Source organism: Hylaeus anthracinus, unplaced genomic scaffold, assembly GCF_026225885.1.
Source record: "Hylaeus anthracinus isolate JK02 unplaced genomic scaffold, UHH_iyHylAnth1.0_haploid 0, whole genome shotgun sequence".
Taxonomy (NCBI): Eukaryota; Metazoa; Arthropoda; class Insecta; order Hymenoptera; family Colletidae; genus Hylaeus; species Hylaeus anthracinus.
The window spans coordinates 23,292,405-23,315,964 of record NW_026533254.1 but is presented as its reverse complement, the minus strand read 5'-3'; the positions used below and the strand labels follow the sequence as shown (position 1 = coordinate 23,315,964).

The 23,560-nt window shown below is 40.3% G+C and overlaps 3 protein-coding genes across 20 annotated transcripts in view; 1 reads left to right on the top strand and 2 right to left on the bottom strand.

Annotated features, from left to right (window-relative positions):
* Positions 1-15,816, top strand: part of LOC128889921 (IQ motif and SEC7 domain-containing protein 2) — an 89,475-nt gene extending 73,659 nt beyond the window's left edge. For 11 of the 14 annotated variants that reach the window (XM_054147980.1, XM_054148073.1, XM_054148082.1 and 8 more), the window contains 7 exons: positions 3,739-4,083; positions 5,154-5,697; positions 6,097-6,456; positions 6,977-7,350; positions 8,510-9,165; positions 9,242-9,583; positions 10,759-15,816. In XM_054147980.1, the coding sequence (XP_054003955.1) occupies positions 3,739-4,083; positions 5,154-5,697; positions 6,097-6,456; positions 6,977-7,350; positions 8,510-9,165; positions 9,242-9,583; positions 10,759-11,030 (2,893 nt within the window). In that variant the 3' untranslated portion in view covers positions 11,031-15,816. Of the gene's footprint in view, positions 1-428; positions 608-3,738; positions 4,084-5,153; positions 5,698-6,096; positions 6,457-6,976; positions 7,351-8,509; positions 9,166-9,241; positions 9,584-10,758 lie in introns of those variants that run through there. The other 3 variants (XM_054148045.1, XM_054148054.1, XM_054148035.1) reach the window with 3 other exon arrangements.
* Positions 15,817-16,549: 733 nt separating this feature from the next.
* On the bottom strand, positions 16,550-19,679 carry LOC128893974 (puff-specific protein Bx42). 2 transcript variants are annotated; one of them, XM_054155321.1, is made up of 8 exons: positions 19,532-19,679; positions 18,947-19,100; positions 18,657-18,824; positions 18,259-18,566; positions 18,035-18,170; positions 17,709-17,967; positions 17,215-17,596; positions 16,550-17,096 (listed from the first exon to the last, which is right to left on the bottom strand). In XM_054155321.1, exons 1-8 carry the CDS (start codon positions 19,543-19,545, stop codon positions 16,886-16,888), a joined length of 1,632 nt encoding a protein of 543 aa, XP_054011296.1. In that variant the 5' UTR covers positions 19,546-19,679; the 3' UTR covers positions 16,550-16,885. The 2 variants fall into 2 exon arrangements, with proteins under 2 accessions (XP_054011296.1, XP_054011306.1); XM_054155331.1 differs by lacking the exon at positions 19,532-19,679 and having other exon boundaries at positions 18,947-19,114.
* Positions 19,680-21,346: 1,667 nt separating this feature from the next.
* Positions 21,347-23,560, bottom strand: part of LOC128893992 (spectrin alpha chain) — a 58,261-nt gene continuing 56,047 nt past the window's right edge. For 3 of the 4 annotated variants that reach the window (XM_054155382.1, XM_054155353.1, XM_054155363.1), the window contains 4 exons: positions 23,418-23,552; positions 23,245-23,319; positions 22,970-23,001; positions 21,347-22,787 (listed from right to left, as the gene is read on the bottom strand). In XM_054155382.1, the coding sequence (XP_054011357.1) occupies positions 22,554-22,787; positions 22,970-23,001; positions 23,245-23,319; positions 23,418-23,552 (476 nt within the window). In that variant the 3' untranslated portion in view covers positions 21,347-22,553. The remainder of the gene's footprint in view (positions 22,788-22,969; positions 23,002-23,244; positions 23,320-23,417; positions 23,553-23,560) is intronic. The other variant, XM_054155372.1, reaches the window with a different exon arrangement.

Sequence of the window (23,560 nt, the reverse complement as noted above, 5' to 3'; positions counted from 1 at the left end):
CTTTTGATCCCTCATCTACATAACCTCACTTCTTGAGCATTGAATTTGTCCCCTTTGTGATCCCTCGTCTACATAACCTCAATATTTAATTCTTAAAATTCATTTTTCCTTAATACAATCAATCCTTAATCTGGACCAACATAACCTCGATCATTAACTCTCAAAACCCTTCTCTTCTTGGACCATTCACCATAGACATAACCTCACTTCTCGAGCACTAAATTTTTCCTCTTTTTGCTCAATCACATAACCCCAATATTTAATTCCTGAAACTAATTTCTCCTTAATTCAATCAATCCCTACCCTCGACCTACGTAACCTCACTCCTTGTTCCACCCCACCCCCTACGAAAAACTTGTCTCCCCTAGGTCCCATCAATCTCCGTCCCCCGACTACGTAGTCTTACTCCCCTTAAACTCGCTCGTTTTCGCTAATCCATCGACTTGAGTGAAATATCGTCGCTTCGTTAACGAAACCGTGCTGATATATTCGACATGAGATAGTTTACGGACAGTCGCACGCGAGTGAAGTTTCCCGAGGGTCCCCCGAAGATTTCTGGCGCGAAGAGGATCAAGATGGTGGCCTGGGTGCCGGGTTTTCTCACGGGGTGCGTTGCGTGAAACACGCTCGGCGTATACTTTTGCACGGGGGTGAATTTCCTGCGATGATTCATCGCGAGCATGATTCACGGGGGCGCGAAACGGTTTCTCGAACAGTAATTGGTGACAGATGGTTTAAGGGGGGCGAACCGTTGATCGTTTCGTGGTGTTGTTGTTGTTCGTGCATTTCCGTCGGGAACCATACTTTGTGGGAACAATTATTGCTGACGACTCTGATGTGTTTGACTTCAGAAATTTCGTGCTTGGTGGCTGGACAATTTTTATTTTAATTCCTTTCTTATTCCTGTTTATATTGAACCCTTTGACTGCGGAGGGCGTATATATACGCCCTCGAGAGATAAGCTCCGAGAAATGTTTGTATTCGTTAAATCGATTTAAAAAAAAAATATCAGCTTATAGGGGACGATAAGAAGAAACTTTTTCATATTTACGGTTTATTCAGAGGATGCTTAGTTTCGGAAATAAAAATTGAAAAGTTAAATGTTCGTTGGAAAAATTGAATTTCAGGAAAAGGGTCTTCTAAGATTTCTATTTCTTATCTCTGAAACTAAACGTCCCATGAACAAACTGTAAATATATAAAAGTTTCATCTTATCATCTTACGTCTATGAGGTAATATTTTTTAATACATCGACAAGTAAGTAATTATCAACTAATCATGCTTTCATTTTCACTATTTCAAATGTAATCGAATTCATAGAAAAATGATCTTCTACGTTCTTAATTTCTATTTTAGAGACTATACGTCTTACGAATAAACTGTAATTATAAAAAAAAGTTCCGTCTTATCATTTCCTATAAACTGATATTTTTTTTTAAATTCAGACCTCTACGTCACTTGGAATTTCTAGCAAAGATCGTCCCGCAGTGAAAGGGTTAATATTAATGTTAATGTTGATTTAATTTTAATTTCTCTTCAATTCCTATGTAATTTTAATTCTAATTTTAATTCTTTTCTAATTTCATTTTAATTTTAATGAGAAGTAAATTTGTAAGAAAAAATTGTCTGGTTAGGAGAAGATAATTTGCTGTCGACGAATAGAGATCTCCGGAGGTCAGGAAACGCATTTCGGTGGAAACCGTAGGCCTATCTCTCGCGATAAGTGAAATCTCCGGAAATCATGTTTGGCAATCACGTGCCGGGCGGATATTGAATAAAGCGGTGGCGGTGCTCTGAAACATAATGAAAAGCAAGATGAGTCCGCGAGATTACCTTGCAAATTGCGCGCTGCGTACCTTCTTCTTCTTTTTTTTTTTTTTTTTTAACCTCTTTCTCGAGAAAGACGAGTCTACTCAGCACTTGTACCATTTCTTACGATATTTTCTTACATTCGTTTGAATACGCATTTCTGGAACTCTTGGAACAGAATATACAGTCAGCCTCATAAGTATTCGTGCCCTTTGCAACTATCGACGGTATTTGTTTAAACGAAATAATAGGTTCAATGTTCCAAAATATATTTTTCACGTGTTTACACGTATATATATTTATAAGGAAATATTTACTTAGAATCTTCAAACCTATTATTTAATTTAAACAAATTTTTTCAATAGACTGCATGTCGTTGCAAAATTTAAAGAAACTCTTTTTTACTATAATTCATATGGTTCGTTCAAATTCAATTAAGTTCGAACAATTAGGATCGATTGAAAAATATGAAAAATTTTGCTATGAGAGTAAATACATGTCTTTTCGAACAACGTTCTTAATTCTACACGTAAATATCGTCGATAGTTTTAGTGTTCAAGGTGAAAGAGAATGTGGGGAAAGTACAGCGAGTATAAAAGTGTACGATGGAAAAGGAGCAAACTCTGTTACAGTTGTTCAGTAATTTTTCTCGTTCATTTTAGAGGCGAGGAAATAAACTCACCAAACACTTATACCTAGGAGAACCACCGTGAGTTATAATAGCGAGTTATAATACCGGTGCGCGTGGAGATTCGATGCTTTCGAGATGCACGACTTTCACGATTGGTAATGATATCGCGAGCAGAAACATGACGACGTTTAAAAAACGTCTAATGCCAGCGCCTCTCGGTCACCTTTCCCTCGGATTTCACGAATTAATCTCCTTTCCGAGTGAAGCCGTCGCCAGATTTGAAAAGTATTCTGCTTTATTCGTCGAACGATTCGCATCTCGCCCGATAAAGACGTGACATAGTCTTTTTAACACTTACTCGATAACTGCAGCGAAAATGTCACGAGTCCGTGGCGACAGATAAGCGCGAAAAAAAAAATAATCACGACCATTTTTCCGATGAGCAATTAACCTATAGGCTGGGATAACTGGTCGATCGTAAATAACCGTGTGCATGCGAATAAAGATGATTTTACGGTTTGCTTCGCGACGAGTGACTTCATTTATGGCTATGCAAATGTGAGGTAGAATTGAAAATGGACTTCAGGCGAATGAGGAAAAATCGAAGTTTCTTTGTTTTCCCAGTCTGTGCATTTAATAATATTGTTCGAAGTAATATGCAAATATCGAAGCAGAATTGAGGAAAAACGTTATCACATGAATGGAAAAGATTGAAGTTTTTTTCTATACTCAGTGGATGTAATTATTAATATTGTTCGAAACAAAATGTATTTATTGGACTCCCAAAGTAAAATTTGTCACATTTTTTAATCGATCCGAGTTGTTCCCATTCGATTCAATCACCAAAATTTATCTAAATCTGCATAAGCCATACAAATTGTAATAGAAAAAGTTTCTTTAAATTTAGCAGCAATATACAGTTAGTCTATTAAAGAAATTGTCTAAATTAAATGATAAGATTGACGAATCCAAATAAATGTTTCTTTATAAATATATACACGTGTACGTATTTCTCTTGAAAAGACTACTAATATTGTAATAATAATAATAACATATTTATATGAAAATAATATTTGCACAGCGGGTATTGCCACTGAGCAAATCATCAGTGGTTGCAATTGATAATATTGTTCGAAGCGATCTGTAAATATTAAAGTAAAATCAAAGTGGATACGGTTGATAATATTGTTCGAAACGAAATTCAAATACTGTGACAGAATTGTGGTCGAACCTCCTCAGGAGAACGGGGAAACTTGTATCGTATTTACCTCAACAGGGAATTTTCTTTTTGTTGACAGTTTCCCGTCGAAGATGGAGCGTCCGTCGCAGCACGGCCAGAACGTGAACCAGGTCCACGCCGCAGGCATGCACGGGGTGTACTCATCCGGCAGCCAAACATCCCTAACGACGTCCTACATCACGGGCCAGTCGTACATTCAGAATCAAAATTACGCCCACGCCCCTTACAATTCCTCGTCGAACGTGCGAGTATACTCGCACACGGGATACAACCAGCCGCAGAGTTACGGGACCATGGTCCAGGGCTACGGTGGTCAACCTCAGACAGGGTACCAACAGAATCACCTTAAAAAGGGACCTGTACGTAACGGAGACGTGCTGAAGAGATGCCGGCTGCAGACTGCGTAAGATTCCATTGATCTGAATCGTTTAAAAAATTCTAGATTGAATCGATAGATTACACGAAAAGCGATTCAATTTTTCGAACGTCGCACGTCGAAGTTCGACGAGGCGTTAATCTATTGGAATGCAAAGTCTGTGATCTCTTAAACGAATTGTAGTCGACCTCTTCGTGCTTCGTCTCTCGCTCTCTCGAGGCCGTGATATACCGCACGTCTTCGTTGCCGATTCAGTTCACTTTTGATGTAGTTAATGCTTCTCGTTTTGGGAGCTTCTTAGAGCACGAAAGTGTAAGGCTGAATAATCGGTCGAAGTATATCCTAGGTGTAAACATCGAGGCTGGATACCACGAATATTTCAGCTCACGGCGAGTACGGAAACTAATGGCGCCACGGTAGCGCCTAGTAACTAGTAACTAATGACGTCTCTCGCTGGCGCTTCAGTCCACCGTGGCACCTCTCAGTGGCGCTCCAGTCTACTGTGGTACCTCTTAGTGGCGCTCCAGTCCAATGTGGCACCTCTCAGTGGCGTCCCAGTCCATAATGGCGCCTCTCAGAGGCGCTTCAGTCCACAATGGCGCCTCTCAGAGGCGCTTCAGTCCACAATGGTGGCCCTCAGTGGCGCTCCAGTCCAATGTGGCACCTCTCAGTGGCCTCCCAGTCCATAATGGCGCCTCTCAGAGGCGCTTCAGTCCACAATGGCGCCCCTCAGATGTGCTTTAGTCCACAATGGTGGCCCTCAGAGGCGCTTTAGTCCACTGTGGTGCCTCTCCGTTGCGCTTCAGTCCACAATGGCGCCTCTTAGTGGCGCTCCAGTCCACTGTGGCACCTCTCCGTTGCGCTTCAGTCCGCAATGGCGCCTCTTAGAGGTGCTTCAGTCCGCAATGACGCCTCTCGCTAGCGCTTCAGTCCACAATGGTGTCTCCCAGTGGCGTCGCTAATTCGCTTATTCGCCATGCACTGATTCCAGCCCCGATATGAGTTCAAAAACGTCAGACTCCGTCATTCCCCAATATATTCCCCGTTCCCAACATCACCCCACAAGATTATTCTCACCATTCCCGCTTCCGGAACAGATACGAGCTGTCCCAGGACCTCCTGGACAAGCAGATCGAGATGCTGGAGAGAAAATACGGAGGAGTGAAGGCGAGGAACGCGGCGCTGACGATTCAACGGGCGTTTCGAAGATACACGCTGCTGAAGAAGTTCGCGGCCATCACCGCCATGGCCAAGGCGGAGAAGAGGCTGAGCAGGAAGCTCCAGGAGACGACGGACCGATCCGCGGCCATGAACGAACACGAGAGGATGGTATACCACAGTCAGATCTACATCCAGCAGCCGCAAACCGCGAACAGACCTATGCCCATCAGGAGCATGTCCTTGAGAGAGAGGAGACACGTGGAGAACTCCCAGTCCCCTTTACCAAGAAGCCAAAGCGGCAGGTGCGAGGTCCAGGTACCTGGCCACCAGCACGTGAACCATAATATCCACCAGAGCGGCAGGCACACGCCCTCTCTGGCCCCCAGTCCTTGCAACAGACACCAACAGTTACCTCCGAGTCCGTGTTGGGAGTCCAGCTCCCAGGAGAGCGGGTCCAGCATCCATTACTATAATCCGCAGGTGCGTATCATTTGCGATTGCTTAAAATGGAGTTGGACGTTGCGTAAACTTTAACAATAGTTTGAAGATTCATTTGGAAAGAGCTTACGCGCAAGTGTGATATGATATGCGAGCATGGAGGAGCAAATGAGGATGAAACTTGGCCTAGGTCTATCACTTGAGTCTTCATGCGAGGCTAGAATATAGAATTGTTAACTGTTATCGTTGACTGCCAGATAAATATTCTACGATTCAATATTATTTAGATTTTTAACTTACCAATCATTATCACTTATACATTGGCGATCAACGTGTTAATAATCAGAAGATAAAATTACTTTAGTAATCAGAGACCCAAAGCATGCCTGAACCATGTTCTCCTGAATCAGGTATGATAAACAAACGTTGAATCGTTTTCAGGAAGCCCTCTGCGGCCTCAGACAAGAGACACCCCCGCGGGACTTGCTGCGGACGCCGTGCACGTCTCCGTCGACGCCTCACAATCTTCAGACGCCGATGCCTCAGAACTGGAGTAACGCCAGCCACCTGGGATCAGGTGGTAGGTCCAGAGGCTCGGCGAAGAAGGTCCCGCCGGAAGTGCCAAAGAGAACGTCTTCCATCACCTCCAGGTCCATGGAGCCTCGTCACAATGGTCTCAGCAAGAGCGTCGAAAATGGGAGCCTCAGCTCGGTCCAAAGCTCCGGCAGCGATTCCACTAATTGCGAGAGCTCCGAGGGCGACCCACAAAGAGGATCACCTGTGTGGAAGCACAAAGGAATCGTAAGTTAGACTGTGATCAAAGCAGCCGTGTTTAGCATCAACGATAGCGTTCGTTAATTACTTCTTCTCACCGAGAACGTCGTCCTCGTGAATGGTCTCTGACCTTTATGGAACTTTGCGCAGAGATAGAGCACTGAGATATATTGGACACGTATTTTAAATTGCTCTAAAATTATCTTCAAAGTTAAAGACGAAATATAAGTATATTAAATCTCGATGTTTAATCTCGAAGTGGAAACAATTTGGTTTGTCACGAGCTATCGCAAGGAATGGATAGAAAGAACTGAATTGAATAATGCATGAAACAATTGTATCTAATTCATATATTGCGCCATACGAAATGTATACTAAAGTTTGAAAACGGTTATCAGATCAGCCGTGATAGGTTTAACGTTAATTAAATCAGTCTTTTATCCTCGAGTTCATACAAAGTCAGAGGTTGTCGATTGAACGCACTTGAATTGAAGTCCCTTGTTAAACATGTTAGATTTTTAACTAACCAACAATGTTTCTCTTCCAGTCAAGTTCACCAGAACACCAGGAATGCGTTAACCACGCGACAGACTCTGGCACGATGATGAACAGCGTGAAGGATCTCGGTCATTCCCACGCCAGCTCCGGTTATCAGCTCCCACTGATGGATCACCAGGAGAACATACCTCAGACCAGCTACAAAGTGTCCGAGACGGTCCGGAAACGTCAATACAGAGTTGGCCTAAATCTCTTCAACAAGAAGCCCGAGAGGGGTATCAACTATTTGATTAGAAGGGGATTCCTGGAGAACAGCCCGCAGGGCGTCGCGAGATTTCTCATCAGCAGAAAAGGGCTGTCCAAGCAGATGATAGGGGAGTACCTCGGGAATCTGCAGAATACCTTCAACATGGCTGTGCTCGAGTGAGTAGCTGGCCTTTTTGCGTTTTCCTTGGTCGCGCTAGGCAAGGGGGGAAAGTCGTCGAGTCGACAGATGTAGCGGTGCATTCGGTGAAAGTTAATTTATTTGTTTATCACAGTGATCGGTGACCGACGTAGCGGAAACAGCCGGCGTCGTTGCTCGCTATTATTTACTGTGGAAAGTACGCCGTTTTCACTTGTCGTTGGATTTCTAGGAAGGCAATTGTTCCAATAGACTGTGCAATTTAATCCGCTGTTTATTGGTTCCACGTACGGGGCTCCGACGAACCGTTAGAACCATTTAAGTTATGAGAAGTGACACTTACGAGTAACTCGATATCTCCTTTACTTTTTTTTTATTTTCGAATACAAGAAAGCTATGTGAATGGTCCATTTAACCTGGCTTGCCTTGTATGCAACTGTATAAAAAGGTGTGACACTATTTATGGTCACTCCTTTTGCAATTTGAAAAAAATGAGGTCAGAGTTCAAAGTGTATTTGTGGTTGAGGTGATCCGTAAAGTTGTCATGTGTCTCAGAGTAAACTCTCACCGTACTATACATATACAACTGCTGCATTCTATGAAGTTCCATATGATGAACAAATCTTGGCGAATATTTTCTAAACGTGGACTACACACAAAACCCAAAATGGATGAAATAGAACTTGACACGCAGTTTTATATTTATCAGCAACTTTGTTAAATCTGAGCCTAAACACGTGTTCCTCCGTTCCGTCAAGCCCGAGACTCGTGCTCCTAGAACTGCAACGCGCAGTGGGAGGTCTTTTACGGAATAGCCTCGGGTTCGAATTCTGAAGTAAAGCCTCGCCAGCCTCTGTTCTTCCACGAATCGTACAATTAGGGTCACAAGCGTAAGATGAGCCACTGCAACCGGACCACACAAAAGACTGAAAGTGGAACACGTGTTAAGAGGGCAGGACACTCGACGACTAATGTTGCATTTATCCCCATGAAGTGGGGTCTGGCTGACTTTGAATCCCAAACAGCGAAGCTCGAACGCCTCCATTCCTCAAGCATCGACTATGCTGTTGACATACTAGGGCTAATTAGTTTGAGAGACGCAACATACTTTACCGTTAGAGCTCGCTTGCCTTGCAAAATCAATTTCTCTTACTAATAGCGAAAATCGTTATTTTTCAGATGCTTCTCCCACGAACTGGACCTGTCAGGCATGCAGGTGGACGTCGCCCTGAGGAAGTTCCAGGCGTACTTTAGAATGCCTGGCGAGGCCCAGAAGATAGAACGACTGATGGAGGTCTTCAGCCAACGTTATTGCCAATGCAATCCCGACGTGGTGTCCAGGCTACGGTCCGCCGACACGGTATTCGTCCTGGCGTTCGCGATCATAATGCTGAACACCGACCTTCACACGCCTAATATGAAGCCAGAGCGCAGAATGAGGCTGGAGGATTTCGTGAAGAATCTCAGAGGCATCGACGACTGCGGTGACATCGACAAAGACATACTGATGGGCATCTACGAGAGAGTGAAGGAAAACGAGTTCAAGCCTGGCTCGGACCACGTTTCCCAAGTGATGAAGGTTCAAGCAACAATCGTGGGGAAGAAGCCCAATATGGCTCTACCGCACAGAAGATTGGTATGCTACTGCAGGCTCTACGAAATCCCAGACATTCACAAGAAGGAGAGACCTGGAGTGCATCAACGCGAGGTCTTCCTCTTCAACGATCTCCTCGTCGTGACGAAGATCTTGAGCAAGAAGAAGAACAGCGTCACGTACACTTTCAGACAGAGCTTTCCACTTTGCGGAATGATCGTCACGCTGTTCGAAGTTCCTCGTAAGTATCGCGTTTGGATTACAGTCATTTCGTATGTCGACGATCTTTAGTAAATAAATACTCTATCCCTTGTTAGATTATCCGTACGGAATTACCCTCTCGCAACGCGTGGATGGAAAGGTGTTGGTCACGTTTAACGCGAGGAACGAGCACGACAGATGCAAGTTCGTGGAGGACCTCAGGGAATCTATCAGCGAAATGGACGAGATGGAAACCTTACGGATTGAGACGGAACTGGAACGACAGAAGAGCAGCAGGAACGCTAGAGGCGGCGCGGAGAACAGGGATTCTGGCGTGGCGGATGTCGAGATATGCCCTTGCCCTGGGTCCTGCTCTGACAGATCGGAGACCACCGATATGGACACGCAGTTGAAACGCTCTGCGCTTAGCAATTCGCTCCTTGACATACACGAACAATGTGAGTAGGGTTGCTTGGTATTCGAATATACAGGGTGAGTCTTATAACGTGACGACCTCAAATAAATCGTAAGGTATTCGTCGTACGACAAAATGTTTCAAACACAAGTTGCATGGTATCTAGGGGGACATACAGTGATGTAATCTGTTTTTTATTACTTCACTTTTTTTATTGAAATATTAGTGTCACTTTCAGTTTTTTAAATGGAATGTCTAATATTTTTTTTCGAATTCGGATAAATCATCAAATTTTGCGTAAAAAAGTATTACATGAAGTAGGACTTCAAATGAATAATTATTGAGAGATCTTCAAAATAATAATCTTCCATTACGAAATACCCTTAGTCAACGTAATTCTTAACACAACTTTATTCACGTCGGTAGGTTTTGTTTGTAAACAAGTTCCCTGTTAAATATTAATAATCTTCAACACGAAATGCCTATTCACTATCTTGGTAAGCGTTAAAGTCGTATTGAGAAAGGTGCTACATTTTTATTACGATGTTCAGTAACAGTGAAACAACGTTATGATAATTGTTTATGGTGCGTGTGAAGAAAATGCTATAAGAGCTAAGATCTTGTACCAAGCTAAATATCCTGATCAAAATCAGTCATCGCATTCTACCTTCTTAAGGCTTAGTCAAAGACTCAAAGGACATGGCAATTTTAATGTACAGACATGTAAAAAAAAAACATGTTGAATTGAGTAATCTTCTCCTTTTCAAAGTCGGTTAAAAAGGTATCACAAAGTTGTGAATAATGAAGGATGTCGTACTTCAACCTTAGCAGCTATTGCCCATAAACTTCTTTTATAAATATCTCAGTAATTTTTCATTTGAAGTCCCACTTTATGTAATACTTTTTTACTCAAAACTTGATGATTTATCCGAATTCGAAAAAAAATATTAGACATTCCATTTAAAAAACTGAAGGAAACCCTAATATCTCAATAAAAAAAGTAAGGTAATGAAAAACAGGTTACAGCACTGTATGTCTCCCTAGATACCATGCAACTTTTGTTTGATACATTTTGTCGTACAACAAATACCTTACGATTTATTTGAGGTCGTCACGTTATAAGATTCACCCTGTAGAACGACGGGAATTCTTCAATTATTTCTACGTAAAAAATGGCAGTTGGCGCTTCAACGACAAAAAATCGTTCTTTGTTCGCAGTCGCTGGTGAGAAACCGCAGCGCCGTGGAAGCGTGGGCTCGCTAGATAGTGGTATGTCGATTTCATTTCAATCTACATCTGCCAGCTCAATGAGCCAAGGCATTAAACATCCTGGACAAGTTCACCCTATACATCCAGGGGCTACGATCCCTGGTGGTGCTAAGGGACTGGCTCAGCAGCCATCTTTTTTAGGGAGTCTGTTCGCCAAACGGGAACGAAAGCTATCGCAATCGGAGGATTCCGGCCCCTACAGTCGCACCACGGAAGTATAATATATCCTTTGAGTGGTACCTAAGGGATCTCTCTGTACATTCGGTTCTCTTCTAGTACGCTTCATGATCACGTAAGGTGTTCACAGGCTACCTAGCAGCACCGCCAGGCCCATTTTTTCAAACTTTGCATCCTGTGCACGCTACGTAATAAACGCACAGGGTACACACATCAGCTAGAAACGAGAATCTCATGCTTGATATTTCTACTTTTTATATACTCGATACTGATTCATAAACATTTTTATTATCAAATACAATGTTATAAGTACTTATATAGCGTTAATTGCCGGGTATCTTGATTGAATTATCGATTAATTTCGAAAATAGGTATGCATTAGTAAATCATTTTAGCGATGCTACTCAAAATATGTCCACGCGCTATTGGTGTAGGAATAACAGTGTATCAATCGGACTATGCGATTTCTCTCAGCTATTCTCAACAGTGAATCAAACTCGCAACATTCTGAATAGTGCTCGAATACATTTTAATAACACATAGAGAAACCGTGAAACAGGAATAATGCACCCTGTGCGTTTATTACACTGCTACTCGTGCACTAACCACGTGCAGAATTTGAGACAACTCGACGATCTGGATGTCGTACTCTTCTCGTCGGATGGAACAAGCGTAATCTTTCGCTTTTCTTCGAAGTGAAGCAGAGATGGGCAGAATTTTAGAAATTTGATTCGCCGCACAATATCTTTACGGTGTTTGTTCAATTGAGATTATATTTTGATTTGCTCGCTGTGAAATATTTCATTCCATTATTCGAGTTCAAAATTTTAGATCGGAACTTCTGCCATCTCTGTTGGTTGCATGTAAATTTATCGGATTGGGCAGGATCCAATCGCGATCGCGAGGGAGATGAAGACAGGAGGGAAATGAAGCGAAAGAGAGAGATTTTTGGTGAGATAGAACGCGAAGTAGCCCTTACTGGCACGTGTATAGTATTTATTCATCCAAAAAATCGAATCGATCCGTTCTTTCGTAGAATATTTATAATTTCTAATGCGGAAATCCGCTCGTATGTAGATAATCGTTTCGTTCAGCGCATGGGCCACCATGAACCGAGACTTTTGGCTCGTAATAAAGTTACGCGGTATAAGAAGAAGAACGGTTTATGGAGTGTGCTCTGGTAATGTCGTGTTTTGCAAGTATTGTCGCCGTAGATATACTTAAATAATTGTACATACTAGATATATAACAATTAATTGTACGAGTATAATGATTATTCTGTAACAAAACGTAGCCTAAGGAAAACGATAAGCAATCCCTCTCGATGTTAGGTGCATGTCGATGTCTAACAAGTTTTTAATATCACAGAGATGAAGTTTGAACGTAGCGTTGGCGTAAGGATTAACAGTTAAAGAACTGAAAGGAAACGGCGTTCCCCATTGTTACGATACATTCATAATCCTCTGCGAATCGTAGTTCTGCTTGTGCGTTACGAATTCAGTTTTCTCCGAACGCAACGTACTAAACAGTTTCATTCGAGATTAGTTTCTCGTCTCGTAGCGTGTAGACAAGTTACAACATCGTCATTAGCAATGTCTTAAGGATTAATGCGAGCCTTTGAGGCTTTTTAAAAAAAAAGAGGACAACTCGTATGCCTTATATACTGCCACAAATCATCATTCGGAGACGAGGAACTCATTTGCGGGTTAGATAGTAGAGACCTTTCGAGGGCTGCAGAATTACACGGAGAACTAAATATTGTATGTATATATACCATTGATTGCAATACCAATTAATAATAATTAAAAGATACCCGTTAACCCTTGGACGACCACATGATTTTACAAATTTTAATATCATCGTCTTTTTTAAGAATATACATTTCGTGTTAGTTTATCCTTTAAAAAAATAATTCACATTTTGAGTCGATACACAGTTGTGTTAAATATGTAAATCATCGCGTGAGAATTTTCTAACCGATCCCAGGCATAAATTATCCGATTGCAGTCGATAGTTGGTAGCTAAATAATGAATCTGTGGTCGTTCAAGGATAACTTCTATTCGAAGTGACTAATCGCTAAAGATGACTACACTGCGAACCACCATTCGTTTCGGATTTCGGGAGTTACTTATTATTTTCACAGTTCGGAGCATCATTAATTTTTGTATAAATACAGGAATTAATTTTCATAATTGTTTGCAACTAGAGTCGATGTTAAAATTAACATCGCTAAAGCCCTTGGGAGGCACTCTTCAGTTTCTAAACTGTGCTCCATTATGTACCGAGCCTTCAGCTGCTACAGAATACTTTCTTTACACAGAAATCTCTGAATTCTCTAAAACTAACATCTTCGCTAAGGCAGCTGAAGGTTTCTACGTTTCATAATTGCATATATTAACCCTTCAGCTGCTACAAAGTGCGTTTTTTGAGACTTCGAGGAAGCGATAGTTGTTCACATTATCGAAATAATAGATTTTCTAGAGTAGCTAACAGTTCCTATACTTCATTGTCTTCTATATTAACTCTTCGACTGCTACTTTATAGATCACCTTTTTCAAAATAATCGTCTGTTGTCTGAACGAAGCGACAAATGAAAGACAATGCGCGTTAAACGCCGGTTCTAATTATTGTTAAACTTAAAATATAGCTATTAACGTTCTCGAAACACGCATGAGGGTTTCGCAGGGATGCAAGCGTACATCATTCGCAGCTGAAGGATTAAAGGAATAAAATAACTCGAGTTATTTGGCGAGAAGTGTTCATTATAAATGTTGGTGATGGAACTGATACCATATCGATACTATCTAGAACCACGATTATTTGAAATTCTACTGTACCAGGTTGACTGCCAGACTAATAATTGTGAACATTTCTACGAGGCTAAAGTTGTTTATATGATTAGAAATGATACAGTCCAAATTCATTTTTTTAACACCTTCAGAATTAATGTATTTACTTCCTCAGTGAAAATCTTTGTCACTGTGGGTGACATGGCAGACAACGTGATGCACAATGTTACTTACAATTTATAATTTCCAAGTGGTCGAGTAACAAGATTGACTATTGAACGCAAATGTATTCGTATAGGGTATCCTAATACCGAATGGCTGAAAGGGCCTAACCGATTAAGATGGTCAAAACTGCCCTTAGAGCTTTTTCCCTAATAGCTCTTGAATCATTCGAAAGCTGATCAAGAAAAACCCTTCTGAGTAAAATTTTAACCCTCTAGCTTGCCCGTGAGGGTAAGTTACAGGGTAAAATAGACTTTACGCTTTCCGGCGCATTTTCCGATTTCAAATGCGTTCTAAAATTTTGAAAAAAGTCTGACACATTCCGGATCCTAAGTCGCATTTTTGAGAATTTTTTCAGATTTTTTTGTTGGAAACTGTGGTCATAAAAAATGAAAAACCTCAACAAAAATCAGAGAAACATTTTTTCCCCAAAAATATGAATACACTACTGTTCGGTTCCCTGATAAAGTACTGTAACAGGCAGTGTCGTCAATTTAAAAAAATTTTTTTGTTCGGCTGCTTCATCGTCAAAAACAATATAAAAATTGAATTTTTTTGTCGTTTTTGCTGCGAGTTTTTATTAGCATTGTTACGTTATGGTATCAGTCCCATGGCTGATAAAATGTACATATAGACTCCCATCGATCCGCAACAGTCCGTAGTCTACAGCGTTATTAATTCTAGTCTTTCTCATCAGGAGAGTTCTCTGGTACGCTCTAATCGCGAGAGAAACAATTCCACGGGCACTCGAAACATGTCGAATAGAAGAATCTTGACGTAGCTCGTAAGGGTGTGGATACAATAAGGATGAAACGTCGAACCGATTTAATTAATGTCTCTGCGAAAAGCTAGGATCGCGTCAATTTGCACCAAGAGCAAACGAAAAGAGTCGCTTGCACGGATTCCCGGCAAACAAATCACTTAACGGAAATTCTGTGATAATCTTCTTACGAACGAAAAAGAAAAGACTGATTAGGAAGACCACCTCTAAGTCGTCGTGTTTTGCGGGGAAGTTCTCCAGAATGTGAGAAATCGTAGAACCTCTCGCGAGCCTCGCGCATGTCCGATGACCAAACCGAAGCTGGACAACGATGATTTTTGCGACGATCACTCTTTGTCCAACTGATACGGACCACTCTGTTGGTTTTTGGTCATTCGGCAAGGACGCGCGAGGACAAAGAGCTTCTTCGCTCGATAACAACACACGTGTCAGTGTTTTTCAAACTTGTCATCGCATTTGTACAATTTCCCTCCCATTAGAGCAAACCTAATTCGTTCGATTACAATAATTGTTGAAGGATCTAACGTGCATTTAAGTAAAATAGTGAAATTTCGCTTCGACGTTAGCGCGACTGCGACGATAATAAATAAAATAATCGAGTCGATCGAGATTTATAGCGTGTTTAAAGAATAAAAGTCACGGTAGTTTGAAACAGTGCATCTTGTTGAAAGGTTTGGAATCACGGGAACAAGACGAGTAAAGTGATCGCACGACATCGAAGCAATGCAACGTTGCGTGAAACGTAATTACACCGAATTAATCGCGAATCTACGCTAGATTCGATCCAATTTGACGCGATCTTGAAGAAATTCAAATAAAAACCATTTTTAAAACGAGGAAACGATGGCAAACGCGTCGCCAAGCTCAGCGCATTCTATGATTTGATGAGAAAGTAAATAACTACGTTATTATTAAGAGTAAACAATTGCTCCCCGTACGAAAGTATCGCCCCCTTTGTTAATCTAACTGAACGCTGTATGCACATTGTGTTAATAAAGAACTATGAGTCTGAAACGTGTAAAAACGACTAATAATAATTATTCTAAAATATAACGAATAATACAATATAAAACTATATCTGTGCTAAAACTATCACTGTGCTAAATATTCATGTAAAGTATACATTTCGTGTAACTTGGAAGTATTCGGCAATCGTGCGTAATTTTTTTATTAAAATGACATTAAAAGAAATTGAAAGTCACAATTTCTATCTATCGAATGATTAGATGTAAGTACAAAGAATTTGTGACCACGTGTACTCGAAACGTGGCAAACGGAGGTATCGCCATCTAGCGGAGGAGGTTGAACTAATTTTCAAGCAAAACGTGGCGCCATCTATCCACGAAACGCTCAAGTTTGTTGAGGAATAGTTTCTACTCTCGACCGCTAGATGGCACCATTAAAATGTTCAGAAACGATTTCTCAGCTTAATTGTAGTGTCATCTTATCGCAAACCGATTCGTAATCGTTAATATATAAGTTAGAACTTGGTTAATACTCTGTTTTTTTTTTAGTAATTAATAGCATTCATCTGTAAAGAAAGACGTGGCTCCATCTAGTGTTCTGGAACGGGAACTAATCCGCAAAAAACTTGGGCATTTTGCGTATAGATGGCGCCACATTTCTTCCGCTAGATGGCGATACCTCCGTTTGACAGGATTTGTAAACACATTAAAGTAATGTATATTAGATTTATGATGAAGTTAAACTTTACATATAATGAAAGAATAAGATTTATTATTAAAGGAAAGGTTATAGTACAAAAGATGATTTTTCAAATTGACTAAATAATAATTTATTTAGTGATAAATTCTGTATACATTCGTTCAGTTTCTTGTAAAGATAAAATTGTACTTACGTAGTACAGGTCGAAGAAACAGAGAGTAAGGTTTACAGATTTCAAGATACTTGAATCTTTTCAATTCATTTATATGATATATATAATTGTAATAATGGAGTCGCTAAGACGACGTGAAACAATTAACCCCTTAAACTTCATCAGTTAATTTTCTTAATTTAAACGGTAATATCTGCGCGTGCGTTTCGAAATGAAAGTAAAAGATGAAAATGAAGATTTGTTCTAAAATAAGAACAATTAAAGTCGAATTAATGTTTCCTTCGCTTATCACGATCGTCCCTTCGTGTTTCACGGTCCTCTTTGCGTTTTGTGGTAGTGGTGGTCGAACTGCTGGCACGTTTAGCTTGTTTCAAGAACTGATCCAAACCGAAAGGATCCTCTTCGTCTTTCTCAAATTGTACTGGCCCCGAACGCGTAGCTGATCTGTCGGTTCCGCTGAATTCCTTGTCCGGAACGAACCTAACGTAATAGAAAAAATTGCTCCACTAATTTCGGTATATAGGTTAGTTTCTGTCATACATAGTATGACTGACAAACCGCCATAATTCTAATAATACAATTAAAAAAGCACGCAAACCTGTTTGTTTTAACAAGCTTCTCCAAATCATCTCCGTAAGTGTCCTTGTCGATATTTTTGCTAGGACGGTATATGTGCGAACCAACGGAATTCGAATCTTTCCATGGTTTGTCGTAAACGTTGTATTCGTCATCGTGTCCATAGCCACTGTCCATTCCCTTGGTTGTGTTAAACAAGCGCTGATCGAATTGTGCTTCCCCAGCGCTGGGGATACTTTTCGCTGGCAAACCAAGCGCTATCTGTTCGCTAATGTCACGCTCGCGTTCTCGTTGCAATCTAGAGCGTTTATCCGGTGCAGCACGCGCCAAATTGCGCTCTCGAGCACGATCCTTGTGTCTTTCTTGCCTCAGCTGATCCCTTTCTCGCGAATCCTCTGATTTATCTACGCAACATTAAACATACAATGTTAGAGTACATCATACCAGAGCTAGAACTAATTCCAAATAACTACAACTATTTTCGATATGTAACGTGTATACTATTTTTGTACAAACCCAATGCGGCAGAGGACTTCAAGCCAGCACGTTCTTCTCTGGCCTTCTGCGCAAGCTGTCTCAAATGGTCTTCCTTCTTTTCTTTTTCTTTTTGAGCCAATTTCTTTTCGAGCTGTGCTCGCATTTCTACAGCCTCGCGAGCTTTTCTGTCGGCTATGTATAGAGCTTCGGCTAGTTTGGCAAAGTTCTCGTTAATGTGAACTTGTTGCAAACCGCGACCATCCGCAGCCAAACGCTTGTCCAGAGGAATCGTGTAACCCTGCGAACAAATCACTGCTTTGTAGAACATGTTCGTCGATATGGTTAATGGAACTGATTGAATTTACCTTCGCGTTCTTCCAGTTACTGATACAGGGAGGTATCTTCCATTCTTTTTGCTCCTTTACCGTGACTTTCCTTGTAGGGGAATGCATAACAGGCGCTGGAGGAGACGGAGGACCTCTTGGTATTTTTTTATTAATTCTACAATCGAAAGATAGTAAATTATTTGACGTATTTGGATATATATTGCTTTGTTGGACAACCAAAATTACACTATTGCTATACTCACTTAAATTTCGGCGGTTCCAAGGGATCAATCTGAGCTTCTACCATTCTAATAACCCTCTGTTTGGCTCCCGAGTTGAATGACTGTCCTTGTTGCGAAGGTGTGTACCGAATGTATTGAGCCGGAGCTTGTTTCTCCGCGCATCTCACTGGCATGGCTGCTGCAATTTTCGATCTTGTTATTTTTTCTAAAGCTTTTCTAGTCTTTTCTGTTAATTCGTCGATCTCCTCCGTAGGTGGACGTTGCAAAGTGGGATCCTCCTCGTTCGTTATTTCCGAAGGTAACAAATCGCTCAGTTTGCTATAGACGATCTGTAATACAATGTATAATGTACAACATAAACACAAGAACATACAGAGATAAACACCGAGGTTTGTATATTGGATAATTAATTAAGTTACCTTATCTTTAGAATGTCCTTGTCTAGCAATCATGTCATATTTTACTTTCCCATGGGCATCTAGTTGAACTGCTAAAGCATTGCTCGTGGATTCTTTTCCCTTCATTCCCATATTGAGCGGATATTGGGCTACATGGATTTCTGGGAAAGCTCCTCCATCTCCAAAATCCTAAACATATTACAAGAATGTTTAACAACTTCTAAATAACAAAAACAATGTATAATGCACAGTTAGGTTCTTTGTTCAACTCTTAACTATAGTAGCGCAATATCGGTTGTAACATGGCTTACCTCAGCACATCGTGGGACCCATCCTTTACGTTGCCCATATGGAGGGGCAGTAACAACAGCCTTAACCAATGCTGATACAGGCCTCTGGCGCAGCTTTTGTTCTCGTGCTTCATCTTCTCTATCCCACACCACCTGAGTTGGTGCAGGTAACAAACTGCAAAGAAACATACAGGGTATAAATATCCTTATAAATTAGTGATGTTGTAGACATCATTTGCAAATAACTAAACTCGTTAAAAACGTAGTTGCAATTAATGCACAGTTAGGTTCTTTTTTCAACTCTTAACTATAGTAGCGCAATCCTAGAGACCAGACTAGACATCAAAAAGGACTTTCAATTCGTGATAAACTATAAAAAGAATGTCTTCAGCAGATGTGTTACGTTAATTTCAAAGCTCTATTAAACACAACATTGTCACGACTGTAGTTAAGGGTTAACAAAGTCTGTAGTGGACATTATTGAAACCACTGAAACATATCACTTGAAAATTGTTATAATTAATAATGTTGAAACAACAATTTGTAAATTCACAATTTTACGCGTGATAAGAAAATCAATTTTTAACAAATATCACTCGTGCTAACCTTGTCAGCGACATTTTATGAAGCGTAAAACGCAGAACCTAACAGTAAAGACCATCTAAAAACAGTCACGAAATATGTAACATTGCGTGCATATAGTGAGACAACTGAACCTGATTCATGATCCATATTACTAGAAACTACTAGGTTTTACAAGTGAGCGGAGCGTATTGCGCACTACGGTGAGCGAACAGAAGAGCGGCGGGCTAATTTAAATTGAACGATACATTCTCGATAATTTCCCTTTATTTAGCATACATTTCCGATTAATTTTCCTTCGTAATCTTTAACATTTCCCTTCAATTCCTGGTATATTTCCCATTAATTTTACTTCATTTCCTGGCACACTTCCAATTACTTTTCCTTCATATCACGGCATATTTCCTCCTTCATTGCCATCTATTTTTTGATATATAGACATAAGTGAAAATATGTACAAGTAGTTATAAGTAAGCAGTAGTGAAATAACTTGTAATAATATGGTGCCTTTATTAAACAATCAAACAAAAAAACAAACAAACGTGTCACATTTTATTCGTGCCACCTCCCCGGATATCATGTTCTCCTGATACCAAAATGTAAAACTCGAGGCAGAATTTCAATACGTACCATGTATTCCTCGTGCCACCTCTTCGCATATCATGTGCTCCTGATATCCAAATGTAAAATCGGCCAGAATTTAGGTATGTACCGAAAATGTGCCTCTTAAATTAGGCACTACACTTACAGATACGTCGGCGGTTGCCTACTTTTAGGCGCAAACGTGCCACCTCTTCACATATCATGTCCTCCTGATACCAAAATGTAAAATTTGTCCAGCATTTCGATACGTACCAAAATTCTGGCCGATTTTGGATTTTGGTATCAGGAGCACATGATATGCGAAGAGGTGGCACGTATGCGCCTACAAGCAGGCAACCGGCCCGATATATCTGTAAGTATAGGTTGCCTAATTCAAGGGGCCCCCTTTTGGTAAGTATTGAGATTCTGGCCGATTTTACATTTGGGTATCAGGAGCACATGATATGCGAAGAGGTGGCATATTTGCGCCTACAAGCAGGCAACCGGCCCGACATATCTGTAAGTTAAGGTTGCCTAATTCAAGGGGCTAATTTTCGGTACATTTCGGAATTCTGACCAATTTTGCAAAGTCAACAATGTTGCAAATCGCTCCCCTCAAGACTTCAACAATGTTGCAAACGCAACAATGTTGCAAATCGCTTCTCTCAAGACTTCAACAATGTTGCAAACTCAACAATGTTGCAAATCGCTCCTCTCAAGACTTCAACAATGTTGCAAATTGCTCCTTTCAAAATTGTGATGGGAAATGTCGGATTTTTACTCCTGGTATCAGGAGCACATGATATGCGAAGAGGTGGCACGTTAGCGCCTACGAGCAGGCAACCGTCCCGACATATCTGTAAGTATAGGTTGCTTAATTCAAGGGGCCCCTTTGTGGTAAGTATCGAAATTCCTGCCGATCTTACATTTGGGTATCAGGAGCACATGATATGCGAAGAGGTGGCACGTTTGCGCCTACGAGCAGGCGACCGGCCCGAATATATCTGTAAGTATAGGTTACCTAATTCAAGGGGCTTCTTTGTGGTAAGTATCGAAATTCCTGCCGATCTTACATTTGGGTATCAGGAGCACATGATATGCGAACAAGTGGCACGAATAATAACTAGTACGTACGTAATACTTACCAGATTTTACGTTTTGTTATCAGGAGAACATTATTATATGCGGACAAGGTCAGGAGGTAACATAAAATACCGATAAATTGTCAAATGCAAGAGGTTGAATGAAAGTCTGAAGTGAATCTCTATAATTAATCGAATCTTTATTTATTTACTTTTTCTGTATAGCTTTTTTTGTCGACTCCTTAGCGCAAAAAGGAGATGCACTTTCTAACTACAGAATAGCATTGATAAGCTTATATAATAGGTATATTTTTTATGCGGTATTAAATACACTTTACACATCGTAATATTATTTCGTTATAAAAAAAAAGAACGATTGTTAAATTTCAAGTATATATCATTTTCTCGTGTGCCTTGAAGAAAATATGATATGTGTACATATCTCTGGTACTTTAATACGTTAAGATTATTGGTCCCGGACAGACATTTTCAAATATATAATATTTGCAACATATATTATGACATCTACAACTTAAACCTTACGTTGCACACGCGCTTGCATGTCGTCTCCATCATATATTTCAACGTTCCTCTTAAAGTCAGGTACACTTTAAATAATTTCAGTAACAATCGTCGCGTGTCAGGAGTGATTCTTTCTTATATCATGATACTCATGATGTATCCAAAAAAATTCATCAAACGACTTAACAATCATAATAACACTTAATCAACAATTTTCTTTATCTTATAATTTTTTGTGTTACTTCTCCGTTATTATGAAAACTGTATATTGCATAATGGATCATTTCGTACAGAAGAATCAAACTTTACACAATGATTGTTTAAAAATTAGGACTTTCCTGTAAGAATCTCCATCAAATCATTATTATTTATATTATAGATCTATCTCTATAAATTTCAGTGAGTTCAATACTTGCGTTGAACATGTTACAAAACTTCTTAGAAGTTATCATCACGCATCGAAAGTATTTCCCAATCTTAATGTTTGATTTATAAAAATAAAAGAGAAGCGAGTGACCAATATATTAATTTGTCGTTAATTTGGATAGCATAATGCAGAACTAAATAACTGTATTCGATTGCAAAGAGTCACCGACTCTCGCGGATTCTTAAACTATTAGAATCAAGTACTCTGTTCGTTCAAGTTGTCCATAGTCTTTTCTTGCGTGGCGAACTCGACGTGTTCCACGTTATCAAACAACGCGAATAATAAAGTAAATTTATACTTCGAGTAAAATTTGTATAGTACATAAAAATAATTTACAAGGGATGTTAATGTATCGTGCAGCAAAGATAGCATGTACATGCCTTTTCCTAACGTTTTCAGAGGAACTATTTATCGTTTGCTACATTGTTCCATGTTACGATTGAGGTTTCTTGCGTCTACCAAACAGATTGCTCAAAACAGAACTCCGTTTGTAATCACGGTCCTTGCGATTGCTACCCATGCTGTGTTCGCTTTCTGATCCACTTTCGCTGGGTCTCCTGCCGTCAACCACTGTTATGTTTTGAGTGTTCTGAGGCACGGCGGGTGGCGCCACGTACGGTGGCAGAGACACTGGCCGACCTGTGAAGGAATTATTTTGCTGCAAACCCTACAACATAAATGTGAAAATTATAGGTATTATACACAAATTATGAATGTGTAATTTATGAAGAAATATATTGTTGTAAAAAGTTCAATTGTCTATGTTATATTTGAACCTCACATCCCATCATGTTGAACCATGTACAGAGAATGAGTGCTCTGGTAGCTAAGCTTTGAAAGTATAATTACCTGTCTAGTGTTCACTGAGACATTTCCATAGGCTGTAACAGAAAACAGTGCTTTTTATTTATCGTTATTGTTAAAGCCAGTTTCATGTTACCGTCAAACTTTCTCGAGGCATATAGATGAAAAAAAGAGTATAGGACATATTCTTGAGTTCTTAAAAATAAAAAATGCAGGCCAGGAAAAGCAAGAGAAGACAGATGAATGTGTTGGGATGTTAAACTGCAGCATGCAAGAATGTTGAACAAGAAAAACTTGACTAATAAATGACAATGACTAACCAGGATCATGAGAAGCATTCCACTGAGCCATTCTGATTGGCGGAGGGGCACTCAATGGCAAGGGAGGTGCTAATTCTATAAAATAATGACGAATGTTTATTGCTCGATGGAGGGAGGGTCGTCTATGCATCCATACAATGCTCAAAGCGCTCTTCTAAAAATGTTTATAATACCTTGTTGAGAGTTTAAGTCCCCGCTACTTTGTCTATGCCATGTGGGAGTAGTCGAGTACTGACTAGACCCGTTGTGGTTCAATGTCTGACTACGTTGTTGGTAGAAGGCAGGTCTTCCTTGCACATGTTCTACATCTGTGAAA

Excerpts from the sequence above, each read along its gene's own strand:
- LOC128893974 (XM_054155321.1), bottom strand. Across the intron at positions 18,567-18,656 it reads AAGGACATTCTAAAGATAAG|ATCGTCTATAGCAAACTGAG; the intron begins GTAACTTAATTA and ends ATTGTATTACAG. Across the intron at positions 17,968-18,034 it reads GTAACTGGAAGAACGCGAAG|GGTTACACGATTCCTCTGGA; the intron begins GTAAATTCAATC and ends ATTTGTTCGCAG.